Source organism: Pectinophora gossypiella, chromosome 3, assembly GCF_024362695.1.
Source record: "Pectinophora gossypiella chromosome 3, ilPecGoss1.1, whole genome shotgun sequence".
In the NCBI taxonomy this organism is placed as follows: Eukaryota; Metazoa; Arthropoda; class Insecta; order Lepidoptera; family Gelechiidae; genus Pectinophora; species Pectinophora gossypiella.
This window is the reverse complement of record NC_065406.1, coordinates 5,369,266-5,391,744: the sequence shown is the minus strand read 5'-3', so window position 1 is coordinate 5,391,744 and position 22,479 is coordinate 5,369,266. Positions and strand designations below refer to the sequence as shown.

The 22,479-nt window shown below is 37.4% G+C and overlaps 1 protein-coding gene across 2 annotated transcripts in view; it reads left to right on the top strand.

Annotated features, from left to right (window-relative positions):
- Positions 1-1,250: 1,250 nt before the first annotated feature.
- Positions 1,251-22,479, top strand: part of LOC126380148 (hormone receptor 4-like) — a 44,608-nt gene continuing 23,379 nt past the window's right edge. Inside the window, exons 1-2 of one of the 2 annotated variants that reach the window (XM_050029418.1) lie at positions 1,251-1,341; positions 16,090-16,194. In XM_050029418.1, the coding sequence (XP_049885375.1) occupies positions 1,326-1,341; positions 16,090-16,194 (121 nt within the window). In that variant the 5' untranslated portion in view covers positions 1,251-1,325. Of the gene's footprint in view, positions 1,342-15,507; positions 15,633-16,089; positions 16,195-22,479 lie in introns of those variants that run through there. The other variant, XM_050029409.1, reaches the window with a different exon arrangement.

The following is a 22,479-nucleotide window of genomic DNA, read 5'->3' as shown; positions in this document are numbered from 1 at the left end:
AATAAATGTGAAAGTCTCATTTGCAGTGGCGATAGTTCATTGTTCGATATACAATGAATCAGAGGCACAATCTAGGTAGATACTTATGAATAGCGGGCGATGCGAATGAACTCAGTTTTAATGTAATCCAACACCGAAGTGTGCCATCGGCCCGCCTAACCTTTTAGACAAAAGCAACAGGACTTAACTGGGTTAAATTGTAGTTGTAATATAAAAATGTGCTTTGTACATTGTGTTGACTCACCAAAAGAAATCACTTCATTTAAATCGTTTAAGTATAAATTACGATACGGTTACTGGAAATATACTGAGCTAAAACACGAGGCTCAAATCCAAACAGATTTGAGAACATTGAGTAATTATTTTTTTTTAAATATGGTATTTTGGAATTTTAAAAAATATACAATTTGTTTGGAAAACTCAGAGATAATTTGGCCATTTGCGAGGATATAACTTGTTTTATTGCAAGTGTTCTGGTGGTGCGGGTGCGGGTGCGGGTAGTGCGGTCGCTGGCTGGCATGGAGAGCAGCGCGTGCGCGCCCGGCTGACCTAGTTATGCGCTGACGACGACTCAGTCGCGACCACACACGCTAGTCCATCGCCCATCGCCACCGCCACTGTAGCCATCCTGACATCGCACCATAACCAAACCTTAACGAAATCCCTTTCGGCAGTTCATCGACCCCGCTATCGAAATCCGCACACTCACACGCGTGTCCTCGCATGAAACTGACAGATAAAAAAAATGAAACAAAAAACATCTCGCGTAACGGTGAATGAGTATTAGAGAGAGATAACAGTATTTCGGCAGTGCACTCGCCGAAAGTAAGGTCGGCTACGAAAAACACTGACGCAATTTTTACAGCGTACGTAATTGAGCACTGACGGTGCCGGCGGTGTGTGCGTGCGCGCCGAGAGCGACGCCCGCGTCCGCCGAAACGGAGGCGGAATATTTAGGTGAAAGTGTTTCGAATTTCGACATGACGACATTCGCGCGCAGTCGTTATCGTGATTTTGCCGAATCTAGAGGGTTCACTGGCGCGTCCGCGTTGTGACTGCGAGTAGCGAGTTACCCCCGTGTTCGTGTTCCGCAGGAAGCGGCCGGCACTCCGCATGACCGTGACCAGTGCTGGAAAACTATGCTGAGAGTTGGTGTTTCGAAAAATTTTCGGAGACGTAAATTAAAAAGGTGATCCGTGGATCTTGAAGACGGTGGAACTGGAAGTGATGTGCATGGGCTGGTGGTAGACAAGCTGTCGGAGAGCGACAAGCTGGGGCCGGACGGGGCGCTCGACGCCTCCGCACACGCCACGCAACTGCACACCATGACCTCCACGATGGGTAAATATTCATATATTTTTGTAAAAAAATAATAAAAAAATTCCAATTAACGTTATACAGAATTCCACAAAAAAGCAATGTCATTTGTTTCATAAATGAATGCCTAAATAATAAAGGACAAATAAAACGAACGGCGAATATTATTAAAAACAGATTTTAATTAATTTCATTTATCGACTTAAACAATTATTAAAAAGCATCTTATGAAAAAAATAATCTTATTTATCTGTTGTCCCTTACACATTTTTATTATTTTTGAAATTATTAATTAATATTCGTCCTAAATAGTTTTTAATAATAATAATAATCAAGAGACTATTCGTTCCAAATACAAATTGTTAGTCACGCACGATATGAGGTATAAATACCTTTGAAAGCAGTTTCCACGAACTTACAGTAAACGTAGTGCAGTACTCCTAAGCGTCGTAGCAAGTGCTACGCAAGGTGCTACGGTCGTGTTTCAGTACCTTTTAAAAGCATCTCTTAGGCTATAATATTATGACTACAAAAGCAGTCTTTGTTTTTATTGTGTGTTATCAGTATTATTACTGATATAAAATAATAGGTACTTCATGCTAATAATTTATTAATTATAGTTTCCTGCTACGTGTGCTAAATATATGCATTAAAGTATTACTTTCTGACAAATTAGGAAATATAAATAATAGTTAAAAGTATTAGTTATGTGAAGTATACATGTGTTCAATTTTTTTTACAAAAAATGATCATTTTATTTTCAATAACTCACCTTTTGGGTCACTGTTTATGTAACTTTAAGATTATTTTGAAAGCCCTTAAGAATTACGAGCAGCCAAACGGTTATGACAGCAGATTACAAAATTGCAGAATAGAGAACCTTTATGAATAATTTATAATTGTAATATTTTGTAGATTTTCTAATACAACCGTTGTAGAACCTGTGGCATATTTACGGAACAAAACATTATAAGCGCCATCTATGGACCTTGACTGCATTTTACAGAATTTCAATAAGTCTAGAATCTTCGATCTTTTACCATCGAGTTTGTTGAAGTGAGAATCTGAAATTTATATACATATACATATTATTATGTGTGATAAGGTTTTAAAAATATTATATTTTATATAACAACCTATCGCTTCTAAGTTCAAAGTTGATTTTAGTAATACCATCTCGTACATACTGATTTAATTTCCTCAGAGACTGGTTAACACCGTCCCGTATTTGATATAAAGTAAGCTTCTTAGCACAGTATCTAATTGTAATCCTGATTCTTGTTTATTCTAGTCTGCTAATCAGACACATGTTTGCGTACCGATTTTAATATGACAAATACAGTGTTACTACAAAAACACTGAAAGATAAGCTAGGTTGAAAATATAGTTCTTATTATGAAAAGAGTCCTGCGGCCGTGGCGCTATTGCCGTGGATTCTACGTAGAATTTAAAGACTTGTCAATTAGTTCCATTAAAATCCGTCGACATATTTTGTGGCGCGGTTTATTAGTTTAAACCTAGTATATCTTTAGTCTTCGTTCGTAAGGTCTAGTACTCAAGTCTATAAGGTTTTGCTCTCAACATAAAAATATATTGTAATAATGTCACAATGCGTTACAAGTCCAACTAAAACCAGGCCAGATATCTGAGGCTGGCCCACTCCGGGCGGGCAACGGCCGAAATTAAGAGCGAGGACAACCAGCCTGCCTCCAGATCATCACTCTACACGTCATCCACTGAGTTTTTAATACAACGGCTTCTATAAAACACTCATTTCAAACAATTGGTTGAGATATTAGTGCTTTTGATAGAGGTTAGGTTTAGTAATAGCATCAGGATGAATAAGTCGCTACGGGGATATTTTGGTTCTAGTTGTTTTTATAGCAGTAACCTAAACTTCTTGTTTCATGTGTCAAGTGTTTTGAAATGTATCTTTTTTCCCTTTAATAAGAAGCAGATTAGTAAAAAGAAATACAAAAGGTCATGAGAGCAATAAATCAAACTCAAAAATCAAATCAAAACTGTAAGTATCTCGTCAACCTGATGGATGTACGTGCAGCCGATCACGACTTTTAAACCGGCAGTGTTGTTTTGACATAACCCCAACCGCGAATTCAGCTCAATGTCTTATTGTGCAAACACTCTAAACAGTTTAAAAGTAAATCTGTACATGGTTGCAAAACAAGAACCGATCAGTTCGGCGGTAACCGTGACATTCCCAAATCATCTCGTGAATCACAATCGTGACTGCATAACCGTACAACCGTTTACTCTATGACCGAGCTAACTTTTACTTTCGTTACAATATGGCCGCTCTTTGTCTATGGTCTATGAGTCGTCGGGGTCGCTGAACTCTCGCCATTTTGGCGTTGCCGAAATACGTTTTTTACGCTTACTTTCCAATACGGTGAAAGCGAAAAGGTACGAATGTCACTGCTTCCTTTCAAAGCATTGTAGTGGGAGGATGCCGGCATCGAGTTTAAATAATAATAGGCGTGCCGGTCCGTCCGTTAGAAAATACATTGTTACTATTTTGAATAACTAGAGTCTGTCGTGACACTGCGCTGCAATAAGTAGATCAGATACCATTTGGCCAATATTTAGAGCTTATCTTATTTGCTTGGCCTTTGAACGTCTAAGCCTTCCGCTCTACTGCTGTCCGGCACTCAAATACAGTATCGGATTTCATGACATGACTGAACGCGGAAACGTTTACGAGATGATCTCCAAGCCATTTCAAATCTTAATCGCGAATTAATTCAGTTGGAAAATATTCTAACACGTCGAACCATAATTTGATTAAGCAGGAAGTGCCTGGTCGGAAGTGGTTGGATTTAAAAATGGAACGCTCAAGCTTCGTGCGCACGCGCAACGTGAATGTCAAGGCGCAGACGCGGAGGCCGCGGAGACCTCCAGGCTGGTACCGAAATCCGAACAATCGTGACCAAGCTTTTATATTAAGGAAAATTCACTGATACTAAACATTGTCATAGATCATAACAAAAAAACTCATAGGTATATTTTCTGTTTTACATTACTTTGGAAGACGCCTTTTTATAAAGAAGTTTATTTGGAAACAAATCTATTCAATGAATAATTTAATTACCAGATTATAAATACAAACACCAGTTCGAAAACTTCCGTACAAACCAAAGATTTGTTTACCTAATCCATTGTAGTTTACATAAACGCTTTTTACGTGTAAAAAATGGAAAAGCGTGCCTCATTGATAGAAGTATCAAGTTATACAACGAATGGCATAAAACGAAGTTTCAAGCCTCACTGGCTACTACAATGTTGATAGTTCATTGAAGGCACTTTAGGTCTTTGGCATATTTATATAATTGTATCGTAATATCGCTTTGCAAAGAATACAAAAAAACCAAACAATATGCTATATCGAATAGGTACATATTCGAATTCCGTAGGTTTTGTACATAGTAAAAAACAAAGCCAATGAAAGAGAAAAAAATCATTTTCAACACATTTCTACTCAACGTAATAAATAAACGTACGAAAATATGCGTCTTTACGCGCGAAAAACATAGGTCATAATAATACCAAAAACACAGATACAAATAATAAATTATTTCCTCGTACTTTTTAAAGTTACAGCAAAACACAAAGCAAACAAATGAGAAAGTAGAGATGCAATTATGATAAATAAGGCATTATTCTATAACATTACGATCTTTCACAAAAGGTCGCCATTCAACCTTTGGAAGTTTACTATTGACGTTATGGAATTACCGGACCAGCCACACCACTATTGACACTACGAGTATATTAGTCCTTTTAATATGTTACATACTTACTCATGCTCATGTCCTTTTAGTGCAAGTAAAGCTACCAGTCGTCAGTAGTTAGTTCCATTACAACCATATAAAGGCGAATACAAATATTGCGATGCATGTACCCCGCACATATGCGCTGCACGCCTAGCAAAAGGTACCTTCATATTTGTGCACCTACCCGCACTGGAGCAGTGTGATGGATGCTCCATACCCCGTCCGGTTGATTAAAAGAAGACCTGTGCCTAGCAGTGGGGCGTATAGGTATAGGCTATTTATGTTATATTATGTGCTAAAGCGTACGACGTGCAGGGCACACGTCTCGCAATTTTTGTATTCTTTTTAAACAAATTTACTTTCCTACAACTTATGTGGAAATAAAAAGTCATAAATTCATCAGAAACAAACCTTTGTTTTGTAGGGTTCAACGCACTAACTACGCAGCACGAGTGGGCTCTTTAGTTTATAGTTAATAAGTTTACACAATATAAAAACGTGAGGCTACTTTCTTAATAAGTACGTATATTTCAACATTTTATAAAAACTGAAAAATAAAGTTCGTAAAGGTGTACCAACTTTATACGGCTTCCACCAAGTTTACAGAAAATTTCGAAGCACTAGAAAATGTAAGTTCTTTAATAAACCAATTGTCAGTATTATTAACATTTCATGAAGTAAGAAGGTGAATGAACTAGCTAGTTTTAGAAACACAATGAATACCAAATACTATAGAAAACGTCTCGAAATAAAGTCTTAAACATAATATTATTAGTTATATCAGGCGAAGACCTTTAATACCTCCAGGATATTTTTGTACTGTTCGATTTTCTCCTGCTACAGTGCGGACACTCCGTACAAAAATTCTTCAGCTAGTGACCCTTAAAAAGGGGGGGAGGGGGTAAATCAATCTCACTTCGATCTCCATACTTAAATTATTTATTGTTCATTTGTTACTCTGGGTGCTATCCAACTCGCGTCAGACAGAGTACTGCGGGGCGGAAGGCAAGAGGGAAATCACTGCCCTATTTTTTCCTAAAAAAGTAGCATTTAGAATGCACCGACAAGAGCGTGGCTCTTAAATTAGTGATGACGCCTGTTCATATCGTCTTTGTTGCAATGAACTTAAATGCCATCCAAGGCAAATCTAGATTTGCCTGTAAGTATAAGTACCTAGGTACGGTAAAAAAAAACTTCCCGATGCATTGGTCAGCCGAATGTATTGACCTTGTGGCGACAATGACATTGCGACCGGCGACTTCCACTTCCTGACTATTACCATATACATACCTATATGTTTGTATACACACACATGGACATTGGTCACAAATAATCCTGCAGGCTTTTAATAGACGTCAGAAACTGTTTTTTTTTTTAAGAGTTTTGTCACATTACTTGTAGATTGTTTTAAGTTTACGCGGTTATTATCATAATTCTGTCATCCCGTGATCATGGCACTTGCAACAGTGTCGAAATATCGGGAGTCTCATATCCCCATTTAAACGCGGTAAGAACCCGTTATTATGTGTTTTAATTACATTACTTGTAGTTCAATACGGATTTCTAATTATAGATAGGTTTTTTTTACTTATTGCAATGCTATTTTACATTAAATTCGGAAAAATATTTTTTTCCAAAGATGTATGTAAGTGGTAGGCTAACCTAACCTAACAATTTCCTCTTAATAAAAACTTTTATAAATCCTTAGTTATTCTTTAACATAAAGTTGTAATTTAATGTTGTTTTAGATACATTATAAATTAGCAGCATTTTGCGTTCCGATTACTTGTGTATCTACATATGTACATCTATAGATAACACGAAGGAATCAAGAGTTTCCGTGCGGCAACAGGTGGGGATATATTCGGCGGCCTCGCCGGTCGCACTGACATTGCACCGGAACCGCCATACTTCCTCAAGCTGACCGGTTCATATCTACGCAGGATATACTTACTACGTTTTTTGTAAACAGTATCGCTTGCGAATACACTTAATACGGCGAACAATTAGCTTAGACCCTACGCATCGAAATCGGGGGCATACGCTATGGAGCCGTAGATTGGCTTTATTTGGATTGGTTTATTTAATCCTTGTTGCTGATATACCTAAAGCTGCTCCGTAAGCTTTGTACTAAGGTCTTTATGACGTTCATAAAAAACAATGAATCTCTTTTGTACTTCTTTTTATTTAAAATGTTAGTAAAAATATCTTTATAGCCAAACCAACTAATATTAGAAAGTTACTTAGTATTTTTTTAAATCTTATTTTTGTGGTTTTTGTCTATTTAGATATGCCAAGTTACCAAAATATTAATAAATATTACTTTTCTATCCTATTTAATAAATAAAAGCTCTTCAATCAATCAATCAATCAATAATACTTTATTGCACAACGACATTATATACAAAGGACATAAACATACGAATAAAACATAAGCACAATAGGCGGCCTTATTGCTAAACAGCAATTTCTGCCAGGCAACCTTAGGACTCTTCGTAGTCTGATCTTACAATATACTTAATTAACAACCCAGGCACAACCCCGATCAGCTTCTTTATTTCCTTATTATCGATATATCTTATTGTTCTTACAATTATTGTGAATGATATGATCTTCTTAACAATTCGACATTTTCCTTAAATATTGCAATTGTTATTGGTATTTATGTTATTCCTTCACATAAAATCAGCGAATTGACACTCAACTTTGTCATTTATATCTGTTGATGATATTTATAAACTACTCAAAAAGTTCACCTTCACAAACTGGCAAAAGAACTTCCTGTTTTCGTTGTTGGGATTTTGTAATTTTCAATTAGAATTACTCATAACGGTAATCATTACATTAGGTACTTCAGTAAAATTAAAAATGTATTGGTTATTAACGAATAAGTGTTAAGCGCAGATTGACATTTCGTTGAACTTATTTGACCTCTTAGGTTCACTATCCGATTGGCTACTTGACAACCTAGTCAAATGAGATTTAGGAAATGTCAAAACGAAATTTTCTTTGGAGTTTGTATGGAAATCCGTACTGTGACGTCATCAATAAAAGCGGTCACACGTCGTACTCATTGTTACTTAATTCATGAATAAAATTCGAAAATAAGTCGAATAAGAAAATGAGATTGATGTACGACCATCTTAGATGGGCTTCTATTTCTAGATTACCATATTTTAATTTATCTTTGACCCAGTCAAGTACCCGATTGAACATTATTACTGAGTTTACACCATAATACCAATAATTGTTATTATTTTTAGTAAGATTCAAATTTATAGAATACTAGTTTATTCAGATATTGAGACTATTTCTAAGAATAAACACATATAACTACCAATCTCGCGAAATCTCGAAATTGCCGAAATATCACGGTATTGTTTGTTATTCATAAACTCGCGAGATTAGGGCTTAGCCGAAATTTCGCAAAGATTGCATTCCCTAGTTACTACACTAGAATATTAGGTACTTATTTTATAAAACGTCCGGCATCTTGTAGAAGGTGACTAAGAATTATGGCTTGACCCGTCTAGCGTGATAGTTGCAGCAAGTTTGCTGGTAATATGCTACTCCAATATCAGTGTGGGTGCAAGTTGTCTGAAGACTTCTACGAAAAATATAGGCGTGAGTTTATAATTGTATAGTCTGTACACATAGAAATGAATGTTACAATCCATACCTTATTTTAGCCCGCTGACGTCACCATATTATTGTAACCTTTAACAACGTGAATCACATTAACATTACCAAAAATATCGCCTACTACCATCTCGTATTAATAAAGTTTCGGTCGATGACTCTATGTGAAACAGGTTGTTCTACAAAACATAACAACATTTTGTATATAATATTTTTATACGTAAGTACTTCCGTTCATAACTAGTCTTTATAACTGTTTAAAATTTTCTAGAAATGAACAAATAATATTCTAGATTATTCAACAACTAAAATTAGGTATGATAATTAGTCGCTAACTGTCGGTATCCCCAACATAATATTTTATATTTTAAGTATGGCAATACTCTCCTTTCTTCTCCAGCAATACTAATCTGAATAACGTGTATCGTGTATTGAAATTATATAATTAATATAATAAAAGTGCCGTCAACAACACAGTCCAGCTGAATTATTCTTTACCAACGTGAGAACTATCGCCAACACCTAGATGCCCACACTAACTTTTCCCCTCTTTACGACGTACTAATCGCCAAGAACTACAAGTAACACCACTGCTACTACTATTCTTACAAGTCACGTGACAGGCCTTTTTACCTTTAGACATTTTTTTTTATTAAGATTATTTAATAAAAAAATATTAGACGATTGAACACTTCAACCCGCGCATATGATTCCAATCGCACCGAGGAATGTCGCCGTCATTTGCGTCTCTTGCAGCATACTGTAAGAAAACGTATTAATGACATGCGACAGAATCGGTGGGATAATCTTTTGAGCGGCATTGAGCCCCACCACCAGGCCATCTGGCAGCTGTCTAGGTCTCTTCAAAAGGATACGGTTGTTCCTACTCCCCCTCTCAATAGGCCTAACCAACCCCCCGCTTTCGACGATGACGAAAAAGCCGAATGCCTTGCCGACAGTCTCGAAGCCCAATGCTCGCCCAGCACTCTCCCTATCGATCGTAGGCACCTCTCGACGGTGAACTCTGAAGTTCAGCGTAGGGCTTCTGTACCTCCCACCGATCCTCCTCTTCCACAGGTAACTGAGGAAGAGGTCCTAGGTATTATCAAAAGATTTCATACCCGAAAAGCCCCTGGCTCAGACGGTATCACGAATCGTGTCCTTAAAAACTTCGGTGCTCCCCTCATCTGCTTACTAACGGCAATATTCAACGTCGCCTTGAGCAACTGCGTCTTTCCACAGCAGTGGAAAGAAGCAATTGTAATTGGTATACCAAAGCCTGGGAAACCTAAAAACGAACCTTCGAGTTACCGCCCCATAAGTCTCCTCAATTCCATGGGGAAGGTTTATGAGCGGCTCATATTTGCTAGATTACGGGACTACGCCGAATCCAATAGTCTTATTCCACCAGAGCAGTTTGGTTTTAGAACCAAACACTCCTGCGTTCAACAAGTGCACCGTATTGTTGAACATATCTCTAGTAGATTAAACTTAAAAAAAAAACCTGTCGCTACGGGAGCGCTCTTCTTCGATGTGGCGAAAGCGTTCGACAAAGTCTGGCACAACGGCTTGATCTACAAGCTTTATTCACTGGGAGTGCCAGACCGTCTCGTGCACATCATACGAGACTTCCTCTCAAATCGAACCTTTCGCTACCGCGTGGAAGGGACGCTCTCGTCACCGCACCCTATAAATGCCGGAGTCCCACAAGGCTCCGTTCTCTCCCCTTTACTATTTTCATTGTATACTAGTGACATTCCCAAATCCCCTAATACCGAATTAGCTTTATTTGCGGATGATACAGCCATCTATTCTTCGTGCCGTGGTCGAGTTATGATGACCGGAATCCTCCAACGCGCGGCCAATGCCTTGGGCAAGTGGTTTCGCAAATGGAGAATCGAGGTAAACCCGGAGAAAAGTGCAGCGGTGTACTTTTCAAAGGGCTATTATAACACGCCACGGTCACGCCGTCAACTTAAAGTCATCACGATGTTTGGCAAGCCGATCCCTTGGGAGGAGCAAGTCAAATATCTCGGCGTAGTCTTAGATAGACGTCTTACTTTCAAGGCCCATATCAAACGTGTGCGCGATCGCGCCGCGTTTGTAATGGGCCGTCTTCATTGTCTCCTTAACAAGCGAAGTAAATTGTCCCTTAGGAATAAGGTGAAAATCTACACGACTTGCATCCGTCCGATCATGACCTATGCAGGGGTAGTTTTCGCTCACGCGAGTCCCTCTCAAATCCACCGTCTACAGGTAATACAAAATCGTTTCATGCGGAAAGCCACGGGAGCTCCGTGGTTCCTTCGCAATGAAAATCTGCACATTGACCTAGGTCTGCCAACCATTGCCCAATGGCTCAAATTAGCTTCCAAACGTTTTTTCGATTCTGCTCCGCACCACCCGAATCCCCTGGTAGTTGCGGCTTCCGATTACATCCCGCTTAGGGACGGTACTGAAAAGTATCGGCGTCCGAAGGACGTAATATACGATCCCGACGACCCGATTACCCTAGCCATAGAGGCAGCCAATCAGCTCGCGACACCAAACACTTCAGGACCCCGATACCGACCCCGCCGGCGTGGTCGACGATTTCCCTCATTCAGCGCTTATCGCTATCGACCCACTAGGGTCGATTAATTCTTTCAAATATTTTTCCTCTCAGACGACGCCCTGAGCCGAGGTTCGCGCCCAACTGGGCACCCTCAGGCCTGTTGTCTTAAATGTTGTACCGGGTGAGAGCCTTCAGCGCTCCCCATTTGTCCGGCCAAGTAGTTAATGCCATCTGCGGCAAATCTACAATAAGTCACGTCAAAAAAAAAAAAAAAAAAATTGAACACTTCATCAGATGGAAATAATAAATGCCAAGGGGAGAGAGAGAGACGATTGAACACTTAATTTGATCAACACGTGGGTGTTATTCCAGCGAAGTATTATTGACCTTAACTCTTTGAAATAAACATGATCAGACAGTCAATTCAGTGTTCCGAAATATTATGTATATCTTCAACTATGCATTTGATAATAAAATAAATAATAAATGTTTTTTATGTAAGCGGCGACCGCGGCGAAGGTCGCATGAACTTCCTACTTGTGTAATGACTGCACTTTTAATAAATATATTCGCACTGAGTTATATTATATTAAATTTATGATTGCGCATTATTGTCGTCTTGAATTTTATTATGCATCTAATTTTACCAGCTACTTAACTGAAAATATAACTTAATTCTGTTGGACAAGAAGTGACCTTTTGAAGTTTCGACTCATTTTACTTTCGGAAATACTCTAAGTTTTTCTTTATTTATTCACCATCCTCTTGCCAGTGAGGTCGGCACATGTACATGTATTCCTCTTTCATTCGTCTCTGTATTTCATCTTACTAGTATTAATAAACTAATCTCAGCTTCGAGACGGCCAACTAGTCTAATCACTCACATTTTAATAAACTTCAAGACGAAATTATTATGGAATTTGTAAGTTCGTGACGTCATAGAAATTCGTAAGAAAATGATGCACTTATTATTACTTTTTCTTATTAAAAATCATAAATAAGTTAATTGTTAAACATATTTTTTTATCACTTTTATATTGTCTTTAGTAAGTAATCAGAATTTCATAATTTATCTTTGACCTAGGATCTGCCTAATTTTAATACATAAAAGCACTTAGTCACTTACTTTATATTGTGTAAGTACATATAGGTACGAGTACCAAAACAAGACTTGGAACCATGACCCTAACACTGTATTGATATATCATATGCAATTAAACAAAGCCGAATTTAAATTCGAAGTGGTCACAGTCGGCCCTGAGCGAGGACGCGGCTTCTTCCGCGTCTGCCGGAGGTCTCTGGTTTGATTCCTTTGTACGGAGAATCATCTATCATTGTAGCGTAGAGACTTACGATAATGGACAAGCTATTAATCAGTCTACAAAGCGAGAGTGAGAATGAAATCGTTTCTGAGAATGAAACTGGTGTTTTAATTTAATGTATTTTCCGCTCTGTATAAGATGATAATTTTAAATGCTTACTCGAGTAGCAATTAATAAGTCTTTTTACCAGAGGGTTCGTCGTCAGTTTTGTGAGACACCCGTTGATGTTACAAAACATAATAATGTTATATTTCCAAATACTTCGATCCTCCAGTGAAAATGAATGTTTATAAAACGTACGAAAACCAACATTGACCCCGTTGTTACACGTGTTCAAGTCGATAAATGTTTTACAAAAAACAGGTCATCTATATGTAGCTTAAATTCCCACATTTCCTTACGATTTGATAAGTACTTAAACATCCCTATATACGTTTCCAGTAATGCTGAGCACAACAGAGGGGTTAAAAAGGCCATATCGAAGCAATTCATCTAAGAAATCAATATTGCAATTTGACATTTGCGCATATAAAATTAAGTGCGCAATGCAAACAAATGTCAAATAGCAATATTGCTTTCTTAGATGAATTACTTCGATGTGGCCATTTTAACCCCCTGATTTTTCCTGATTAACCGGTGGGAGTATGGAGCGTCTTTCACCACTCTGATCGTCTACTAAATATCTTTAAAATTTCCTCAGAAACATTTTTTTTATTTATCTTAGTACTGGTAAAAACCTGAATTTTCATTTGCAAAATGTATACTCTATGTACAGTCACGAGTACTGATATACACTTGGAAACCATGTCACATTAACTTTTTTGACAAATTAAACCGTAAGTCTCATTAAATGTCAAATATAAATAGTGCGACAGGGTTCTAAAGTGGGTACATGATATTGCTCATGCAGTCATGTGAGTACAGTTACTTACAGTAATGAATACAATGAAACAAGCAATATGAACTATCCAATTAGACACATTTCCTCTCTTCACACGGAAGACTAAAGTTCGACCTCGCAGTGCCAAAAAAACAGACTATAGACGTCCCAACACTCGCGAATTCTTACAGCCTTTATATTTACGCCACTATCAAGGTCTTTGACTCAATCGAGTTTATTTTAGAGCTAGAGTTCATTTGTCTTTGCTTGTTGACGAAATAGTATCGAGAACGTTGCACTTTAATTTGGGAGTCATTGTCCTGCGAACTCATACCGTTTTTTATTGCGAATCTATTTATAATGAATTACACATGGTAACTCAAAGTATTGCGTCATACCTTATCTTCTCTAGCCTAATCGATCCCACTGCTGTGCAAAAATACCTCCCCTTGATTTTTCCACAGTCACTTCTCTCGACATTGCGCGATCTCTGACCAATCCCTCCGATAAGCATTGAGGTCGTCACATCATCTTTTACGCGGTCCAGTGGTTGAGCGTTGAGCTCACGATCCGGAGGTCCCGGGTTCGAATCCCGGCGGGGACATATCACAAAAATCATCTATCTGATCCCCAGTTTGGTTAGAACATTACAGGCTCATCACCTGATTGTCTGAAAGTAAGATGTTCCGTGCTTCGCGCTTCGGAAGGCACGTTAAGTCGGTGGTCCCAGTTACTACGTACTAATCGTTACATAAGCCATGTCAGTGGCCTTTGGCGGCTCAATAATAACCCTGTCACGAGGGTTGATGAGGTTGATAATTCACCTCACAACCCACACGATAGAAGAAGATCTTTTACGCGATCTGTCATGAATTCTGTACCCGCCTTGGCGCACCCAATTATTGCATATAATGCAATTAATCAACGCAAATTATTGTTCACGATAATAACAAAATAATTATGAAGATAACATGATTTGTTATTAGATATTAGTTACTTCAATTGTTATCAATGATATAACATTATATCCTACAGTTGGTACGTACGGTTTCAATGTGTAAAATGACAACAAAACGTTCTATGCTGAAACAAACAGATGTAAACATGTAATACTTTTTTATCTACAACACGTACTTCTCGTTACATATAGCGTTATGAATAGCCGTGTCGTCACAAAACAAGTTACGGCGAGATTATTTCCGCAGTTGGCATCGTGCTCTCGTGCAGCGCCAGTGAAAGTGATCATGAAACACTGACATGACGTACGAGTGACTCATTTTCTTATCAAAGCGCACATTACAATGTAAACGCGCACTTTTTCGCATTATACGTCAATCTTTCACATCTATTTTTACTCGACGCCTCTTATATTGTTGCAGAGTTTACTTTAGACGTAATTATGACGTACTTAAACTAGTGGCGTGTGCGCTGCAACGTCATTGTATATGAATCGGTCATAGATTACTTACCGTTCTGCCAAGTACAAGTTAAGTCTCTCTTTGGCCGCGAATGTAGATGTCCATTCGCTCGAAAATAAACGTTTCGAGCGAATAGACATCATCATTCGCGGCAGCTAGGTGACACGAAAAATTGTCGTTACTTAAGTATATTACAATAAACCACACAGTTCTTTACCTGTTGATAGACATAAATTATGTGTTAAAAAACTCGTCACATTGAGATATATTTTCACCCTATCCGGTCATTACTCAGTGTTTAACAACACGACTATAATATTTGAAGACATATTACACTAGTTCTTTACTGACATAAATATGCAAAGATTTATCTAAATGATATGACAATCAGTAATATTTTCTTTAGGTGTATATTAATTCTTTTAGCAAAGTAAACAGTTATGTAACGGCTCTACGTAGCTCATACGCAGGTTACTATGAAATGCACGCGTTATCGGCGCTGTAAAACTTACGTAGCTAAATAAGAACCGAGGATTGAAATATAAAACATGGAATAACTCGCGAATGACCATAGTCATTCGCAATCTCGGCCATGAAAAGTGGTGACATTGAAATTTCTGCCGCTTCGAAAAAGTATCGCCAAAATGCACGATAAATATCCCATCATAACGGGGCCGATGTACGTCGCCAGACCAGATATGTCGCCTAATTATAGTGAGAATTTTTACTTTTTTTACATATTCAACTCTTTTTAAACATAATCGTGACCGTGATGGAAAAAAACCAAGATAAACCTATTTATATTCAAATCTAGATTTGCTTGAACACTATTGTATGCCAAGTAAGAGAAAATTTTAAAACAAATGTTCTGATAACTTTTTGTCTGCATCATTGATGTAGTAGGTAGGTACTTACCGGAAGGATTCATAAAGGTACTTAATGAATCTATACGCGTAACTCATGATGCATGTCCATATCTATAGTAAAAATATGATATTAAACATGTAGGTATCATTATGGGTAATACTTTTGTTGGCGTTTTGTCCAAAAACTAAAAACTCCAAGTTTTTAACCTCGTGCTATACAAATCCATTCCTAATAATATCCCGAAATAAAATGTAAAAATTAAAAGTACTTATCTGTTTAACATATGTTTTTTTTTTGTCTCCAGGAATAATGACACTCAGCCGCGGCCCGTGTGACCTAGACAACATGAGTCTGTTCCAAGACCTCAAACTAAAGAGGCGGAAAGTTGACTCCCGATGTAGTAGCGATGGTGAGTTCTATTTATACTAGCACATGGCTTATAATCCATTGCCCAGTGTGGAGTATGCACTTGTATTAAAATTATATTTAAGTACTTATTTATTTAAAATATATTATTTTTTTAAATATATAATATATTATTTTTTACTTTGTTGGTTTTAAATATAAAAGAGTATCAAGTGCTGAATTATAGAATATAATGCTTACGCATTATATAGGAGTTTACATTATGCGAAATATATGTGTATAATGCCCATTATGCATACATCGTCTTGGATTGGCTTATATGTTAATTTGTATATTTAATGAAGTAAATATCTCAAGCATAATCTCATGTATTCGTGTCTGTATAAAAATGAGCACCGTGTTACCGTGTAATGGAGTAAATCATAGGTAATTTCTTACTATTATGAAAAATATTTTTTTTCGACGATGCATAATCAACGTTCTATCGTATCATAATCATAAAAAAACTACTCATTGACTTTTTCTTATCAATGAAATGGGTAGGTAAATGTAGGTAATAGTAAATGAGAAAACAACTATTTTATTTTACGTATTACACTGAATCCGGTACACGTACGCCATCTAGGTAACGGATAGGAACTTAACTGATACAATTACAGTTATTCCCTGGTTTAGGATGTATGAATGATGGAAAATGCATTTAAATCCGTAAAATAACACTATTTTCAGTCAGCATTTATAAATATCGTTCTAAAATTGAAAATATTTGTCCGTACAAATCAGGAAACGAGAAATAGAATAGTGGCTCTGACCAGTTCCAAACATTGTACCCTCAAAAAAAAAAAGTATTTTCATTCCAATTTTCCCTGAACTAAACCTAGCTTATCTGACATTCTTTGGACGTTTACAAATAAGTGGATTGAATCAATATGTGCAGTGCAGCGTAAGGTCAGGAGCGTGATTGCTATTCAGAAGGTATTCCGTACCGTCCCGTCATTCCCAATCGCCTCACGGACGCTGTCGCTTTCGACGTAGATAGTGAACCCGCCTTGCCACTCACAATTTCGTTTTCATTCGTGGTTCTTTGTGACTACATAGCGTAAACGTAACGGTGAATAACCAAGAATTAGGTTCAAAGTCAGCAGTGGATGAACCTTTTTGTTTTCGTTGGGCAAAATGAAAATCAAAACAAATGAGCATTCAACAATAATACGCTAAAATCACCGAGAAACGAGTTCACGTAACGACTGAAAGTAGTTTGAATAATTGGCGTGATTTGGAACCATATCTCATCAATATTATCAGTTTATTATTACATCACCTGAAGAAATTTGTAAACAAGTTAGAAGTTCGATAATCGTCGTCATCGCCGAAAGTTGGATAACATCCGAACATAACTTGCCGTGAGAGAACGCAGACTGGTTCTGAGAAATGCCAGCACTTTCACCGAATAATATTCTTTCAAAGATCCGGCTCGGGGAATTTGTACGGTTTTGGCCTTTAGCGTTCGCATTTTCGACAATGTAAACACAACATGTTATAATTATAATGCAAATTTTATAAATGAACATTTTGTTTAAACCATTTTGTGCTTATTAATTAGTACGACGAATTTAATTAAAGATCGTCATCGTCATAAGCGGTGTAATTACAAAAATTCCCGCTCAACGCCAATTTGTCGAAAACAAAAGTAATTTTGCTCTCGTAATTTGGCTATTTAAAATGTTATAAAAATCATGCGAACCACTCTTGCATTTCCCATTTAAAAAGCTGTAATTAAAAAATTACTTCTTAGTCTAATAATATTTATTAATAAAAATATTAAACATTTATGATTACGCAACGTGACGTGAAGAAAGTTTACGTAAACGCCGAGGTGAGAGCAATAAAATGGCGTAATTATTCTCTATTGTAGACTCATGAATATCGTCATTCCGTAACATAGCCGCGGGCGCCAAAATTGAATTCGAAGATTACTCAGTTATTTTTCGAATGCGATTACATGAAGAATACAGTTATTAAATTTAAAATATGTCTCATTTTGTTTATAATCAATTGATTGCTTCAAAATATCTTTCGAGCAAAGATAATATTCATCTTTTGTTAATGTTTCCCCTATATGCATTATTGCAACTGGCTCTCGGATGCATTCACCCGCCACGTGCACGACTAGATTGCACCTCGTTGCGTCAATGAACAACGTAAATATTTTTATGTGACTCAATGTACGAGTACGAATCTAAATACAAAGTTATCGGGGTAAAAATAGCCGGAGCGTTCCCAATCTGTTTACGTAATAGTCTGATTCGCATAAATCCTGATAGAGCCGAGTCGACGGCGTCACTGGGGGTGTGACGCGACGTAACGCCGTGTGACGCGACGCGACGCGACACTGTCAACGTAACACAACGTACCCGACACGCGCCATCTTTTTCTTCAGTCACTGAATAATTGAATAATAACGCTGTAAAAGTCCTTTTGAAAATAAAACTTGGATGGTCCGCACAAGTTCCAATATTGACATTTACTGTCGATACGGCTATGTAGGAACAGTCATTGTACTTACTTTAAAAGTAAATAACTATGAAAGACGTTGTGATGTACGTCACGCAAGGGTGTGAGTTGTGGTGGTGACCAGAATCACTTTTGTCACTTGTATATAATGCATCATATTCATCTAAATTAAGTCACATTCCTATTCATTATAGGGTTCCTCTACTCACCGCTACTTACGAGATTGCATTCGTAACACGACACTTAGTAAATTAAATGAAACAAGCTTTAGTTCCCTACAATTTTATTCATACATCACTCTCACATTGTCTCCTCAGATCCTGTTTATAAATGGATATATCCATTTATCCATATCTATCTCAGTTGGGACTTTCTCCCATGAATTATGGAACTCCATGTCACTGAAAATGTGGTTTGAGAAGTATGAACTAAATGATAATATGAATGAAATTGTTATAGCGGTCCCTGACGATGCAGTTCTTGCTAAGAAATGCGTATATGATTATCGTACGATTCAGATAAGCAGTTTCCGTAGCGAAAAGTAGTAGAGTCGGTGTGCTCAATGTAGAAGGTCTTGCGATAATAAATTTTCCTACGTATTTCAGAATATCACACACAGGTAACTTATGGACAAATAATTTTAATTTGTTACCCTGACAACCGTTCATAATTCTAACATTTCCTATTATGGTTGTTGACCAAAAAAGGACCGCTATGGCTGTTAGTATGATGTAAAGTAAAAGCACGGCGTGTATAATCTATAAATAGACTCCAGCTAAAAAGAGCCGGGGTAGGGGTTCCATTAAAAATAACCTTATCAAAGAGAGAAAACAGCACATTGTAATACCGTAGATACCTTCTCAAACGTGGTTATCCGTTTTTGGGATAAGGACAATCAGAGTATTATTATGAGGATTACATTTCTTATGCAAAAGGAGAAACGTGGGCACGTGGCTCTGAAGGGGCGGCGATCGCTGTGGGGGCTCGGGGGAGCTGAGGGGTGGGGGAGTGACCCAGTTTCCACCGTGTCGGTGACCGCGCGCGACCTTCGGGCTGCAGCCATCGCCGAGCAATCGCGATAAACCCCGAAATAGAAGACTCGCTTACGTAACTACCGTTATTGTTGTCTGTCGCGCCACAACCTTTTATAACGCGTTTTACTATAACACAATTAAGTATCAGCTTTATTGACATTATAATACTATGCAAATGGAATATAAATGCGTAGAGCACGATTTCCCCCCATACTAATACAACGATCGAAGACTAGTTTTTCCTCATATTTTTACCTAACAGTTAACAGTAGAGGCGTAGTACAAAAGAATATATAAGTCGCCGTCCCCGGAGAATAAAATGACAAACGCATTTATCGTTTTTTTAATGTTTTTTGATAATCTGTTTCTATGAGTTGAAATACACCTTGTCAATTTTTTCCACATTTTTCTAGTGATTATTTACGGAGATACTGAAGATTATTATTTTATTCTTTTTAATTTTAAATTACAGCATTAACCAGAAGATTATAATATGAACACATTAGAAAAAACTTTCAGTTTACTTTAATTTGGTTATAGCACGTGTATTATTGTTCCCTTAGATTTATCCAGTTACTCAAATAGCTAAGAGCACTTGTCATTTTATTCTGTTAAACTAGAAAGCAACTACATTCACTAATTTCCCTTAATAAAATTTACTTCACTGATTACTTTGATAATGTCTATTGGTGAAATTCGTTTATCTTCAATCATTTTTAAGACATTTTGTAACTATGTTCTTGTAACCAAATAATAATAAAATTTAATCAATATCTTCTTATCACATTGATACATTCATTCTTTAAATACTAATGAATGATAAGCAAAATAAAATAAAGAAACCTTCCACCATAACAATACGTTATCGGAGTCAAAGGTAACACGAACTTGATTTCAAGCAATGTTTAGTCGTCTCAAATCATGCGTTAATCAGGATTATTAGTATTGTCTTATCCTATTATATAATAAAATGTTTGGAATAGGAAGTAAGGTAACGATATCGTTCATTTGCTCATCCTCGTCCAGGTCAATTTTGTTTGTTTTATTTTTTAGTATGGCCAGTGCACCGGTTGGCGGCCCCTCTCCGATTTGCGGCCTTTTGAAGGATGTGACGAAGAAAAACTTAAATTTTAGGCGTTTTATCACACTCTTACACACGAAATTACGATTTTGGAAAAGTAGAATAGTACTATTTACTTACTTACTACAATTGAAAGCTATTTAATTGGCAGGATAATATCAACCATACGGCGACAAACTTTTGTTAAATTCGTCACCCATACGAACCTTAAGCAAAATCTCGCAATGTTACAAAAAATAAGTAAATACGTGTCTTTTCCGAAGCAAATAATTAAGTCTTCTATTTTACTTCTACAGTTCCGATGTGTTTTTATAGTAGCAGTATTAGTTAACTAACGTAATTTCAAATCTATTTGGTTAAAAATATTAAAAATACATGTACGTATAAATCAGAAAGGCCGCATACTAATATATAGGTTTTACAGGTTTACGGCTGAGTGGCAGGTGACTGACGTACTGAATCGTATAAGTTTTCTTGCCTTCTGGTTCATGTGATAAGTTAAGTTAGGTTACGATTATTATTTTAATATTATTGCGCGTAAGGAACATTTCGATTAGTTTACGGTCGCTGTTATGCTTAAATGTTTTAAAAATGTTGTTTACCTAAGGAATGTATAAGATTTACATGGCCGCAATCTAGCCCTATGACATTAGTTTGCGGCCACTTAAACTATGTGATTAGATTCACACGATGTCAAAGAACATTCTGAAAGCACAGACATCTGTTGTGTTTTCTCGTGCACTGAACAAGTATTTATCTGTTACTGTTATATCGTCTGCATAGCCATAGATACTAGGCGTCAACAACAGATCTTTAATATGAAGAGGGAGAAAACAGGCATTAAAACCAAGTAGATCGGACAAACAGACATCAAGGGTTCAGTCACTGAAATCGGGGGCGTTGCACACACCAGAAGATCGCCAGTAGATGGAGGATTTGATTTGCCATTTGCCTTTTTTTCGGGAACAGGCTGCAACTTGACAACCTTTCAAGATTTTGAGACACGTACTGTCCTCACAGATAGACAACAGAGGCGCATCAGCCATGGAACGAAATAATTCAGGCACACGGTTATAGGGGACAAATGCCGGAATACCACCTGAAACATTTTCCTTGTGATGAGATTGACCAGATGTTCACTTTCACCGGATGGTAACCAAAATGTACTACCAGAAGAGTACTTTACCAAATTTCCATTCCGATTGTTAATGAATAGTTAAAACGAGCCCTGCACGTCGACCCCTTGGAAAACTTGTCAGCTTTGGAGATATGACCATCGGTCTGCGCTTAATTGTTATGCCAATTGCTTTGGTGCCTCGGTCCTGGTAACTTCCGCATTGCATGAAGAACGGGCGTCAGATGATACGATAAAATATTCCATCGTCTGACATATAGCACCCGATTACGCTAGAAAAACTCCAGAAAAAAGTGGCCCATGAGGATATGGTTACTGAGTTAATTCTCCTGTATCGGAGCTAGCTGAAGCGTCTGGCGATCTCAGCATTATTGCTGTACTAGTATAGATACAGGCTTAAATTTTCTAATGTCAGTATCCACTAGAGTTCACAGAATAGACAGATTTTGAGCTATATGGACCCTGTCCACGAGGTTTAGAAGACGTCTACAGCTGTAGTTGTGTTTCAGGATGTATACGTAGTAGGTAATTTGTGCAAGTAGGTAGCGTCAGTTGAAAATGTGG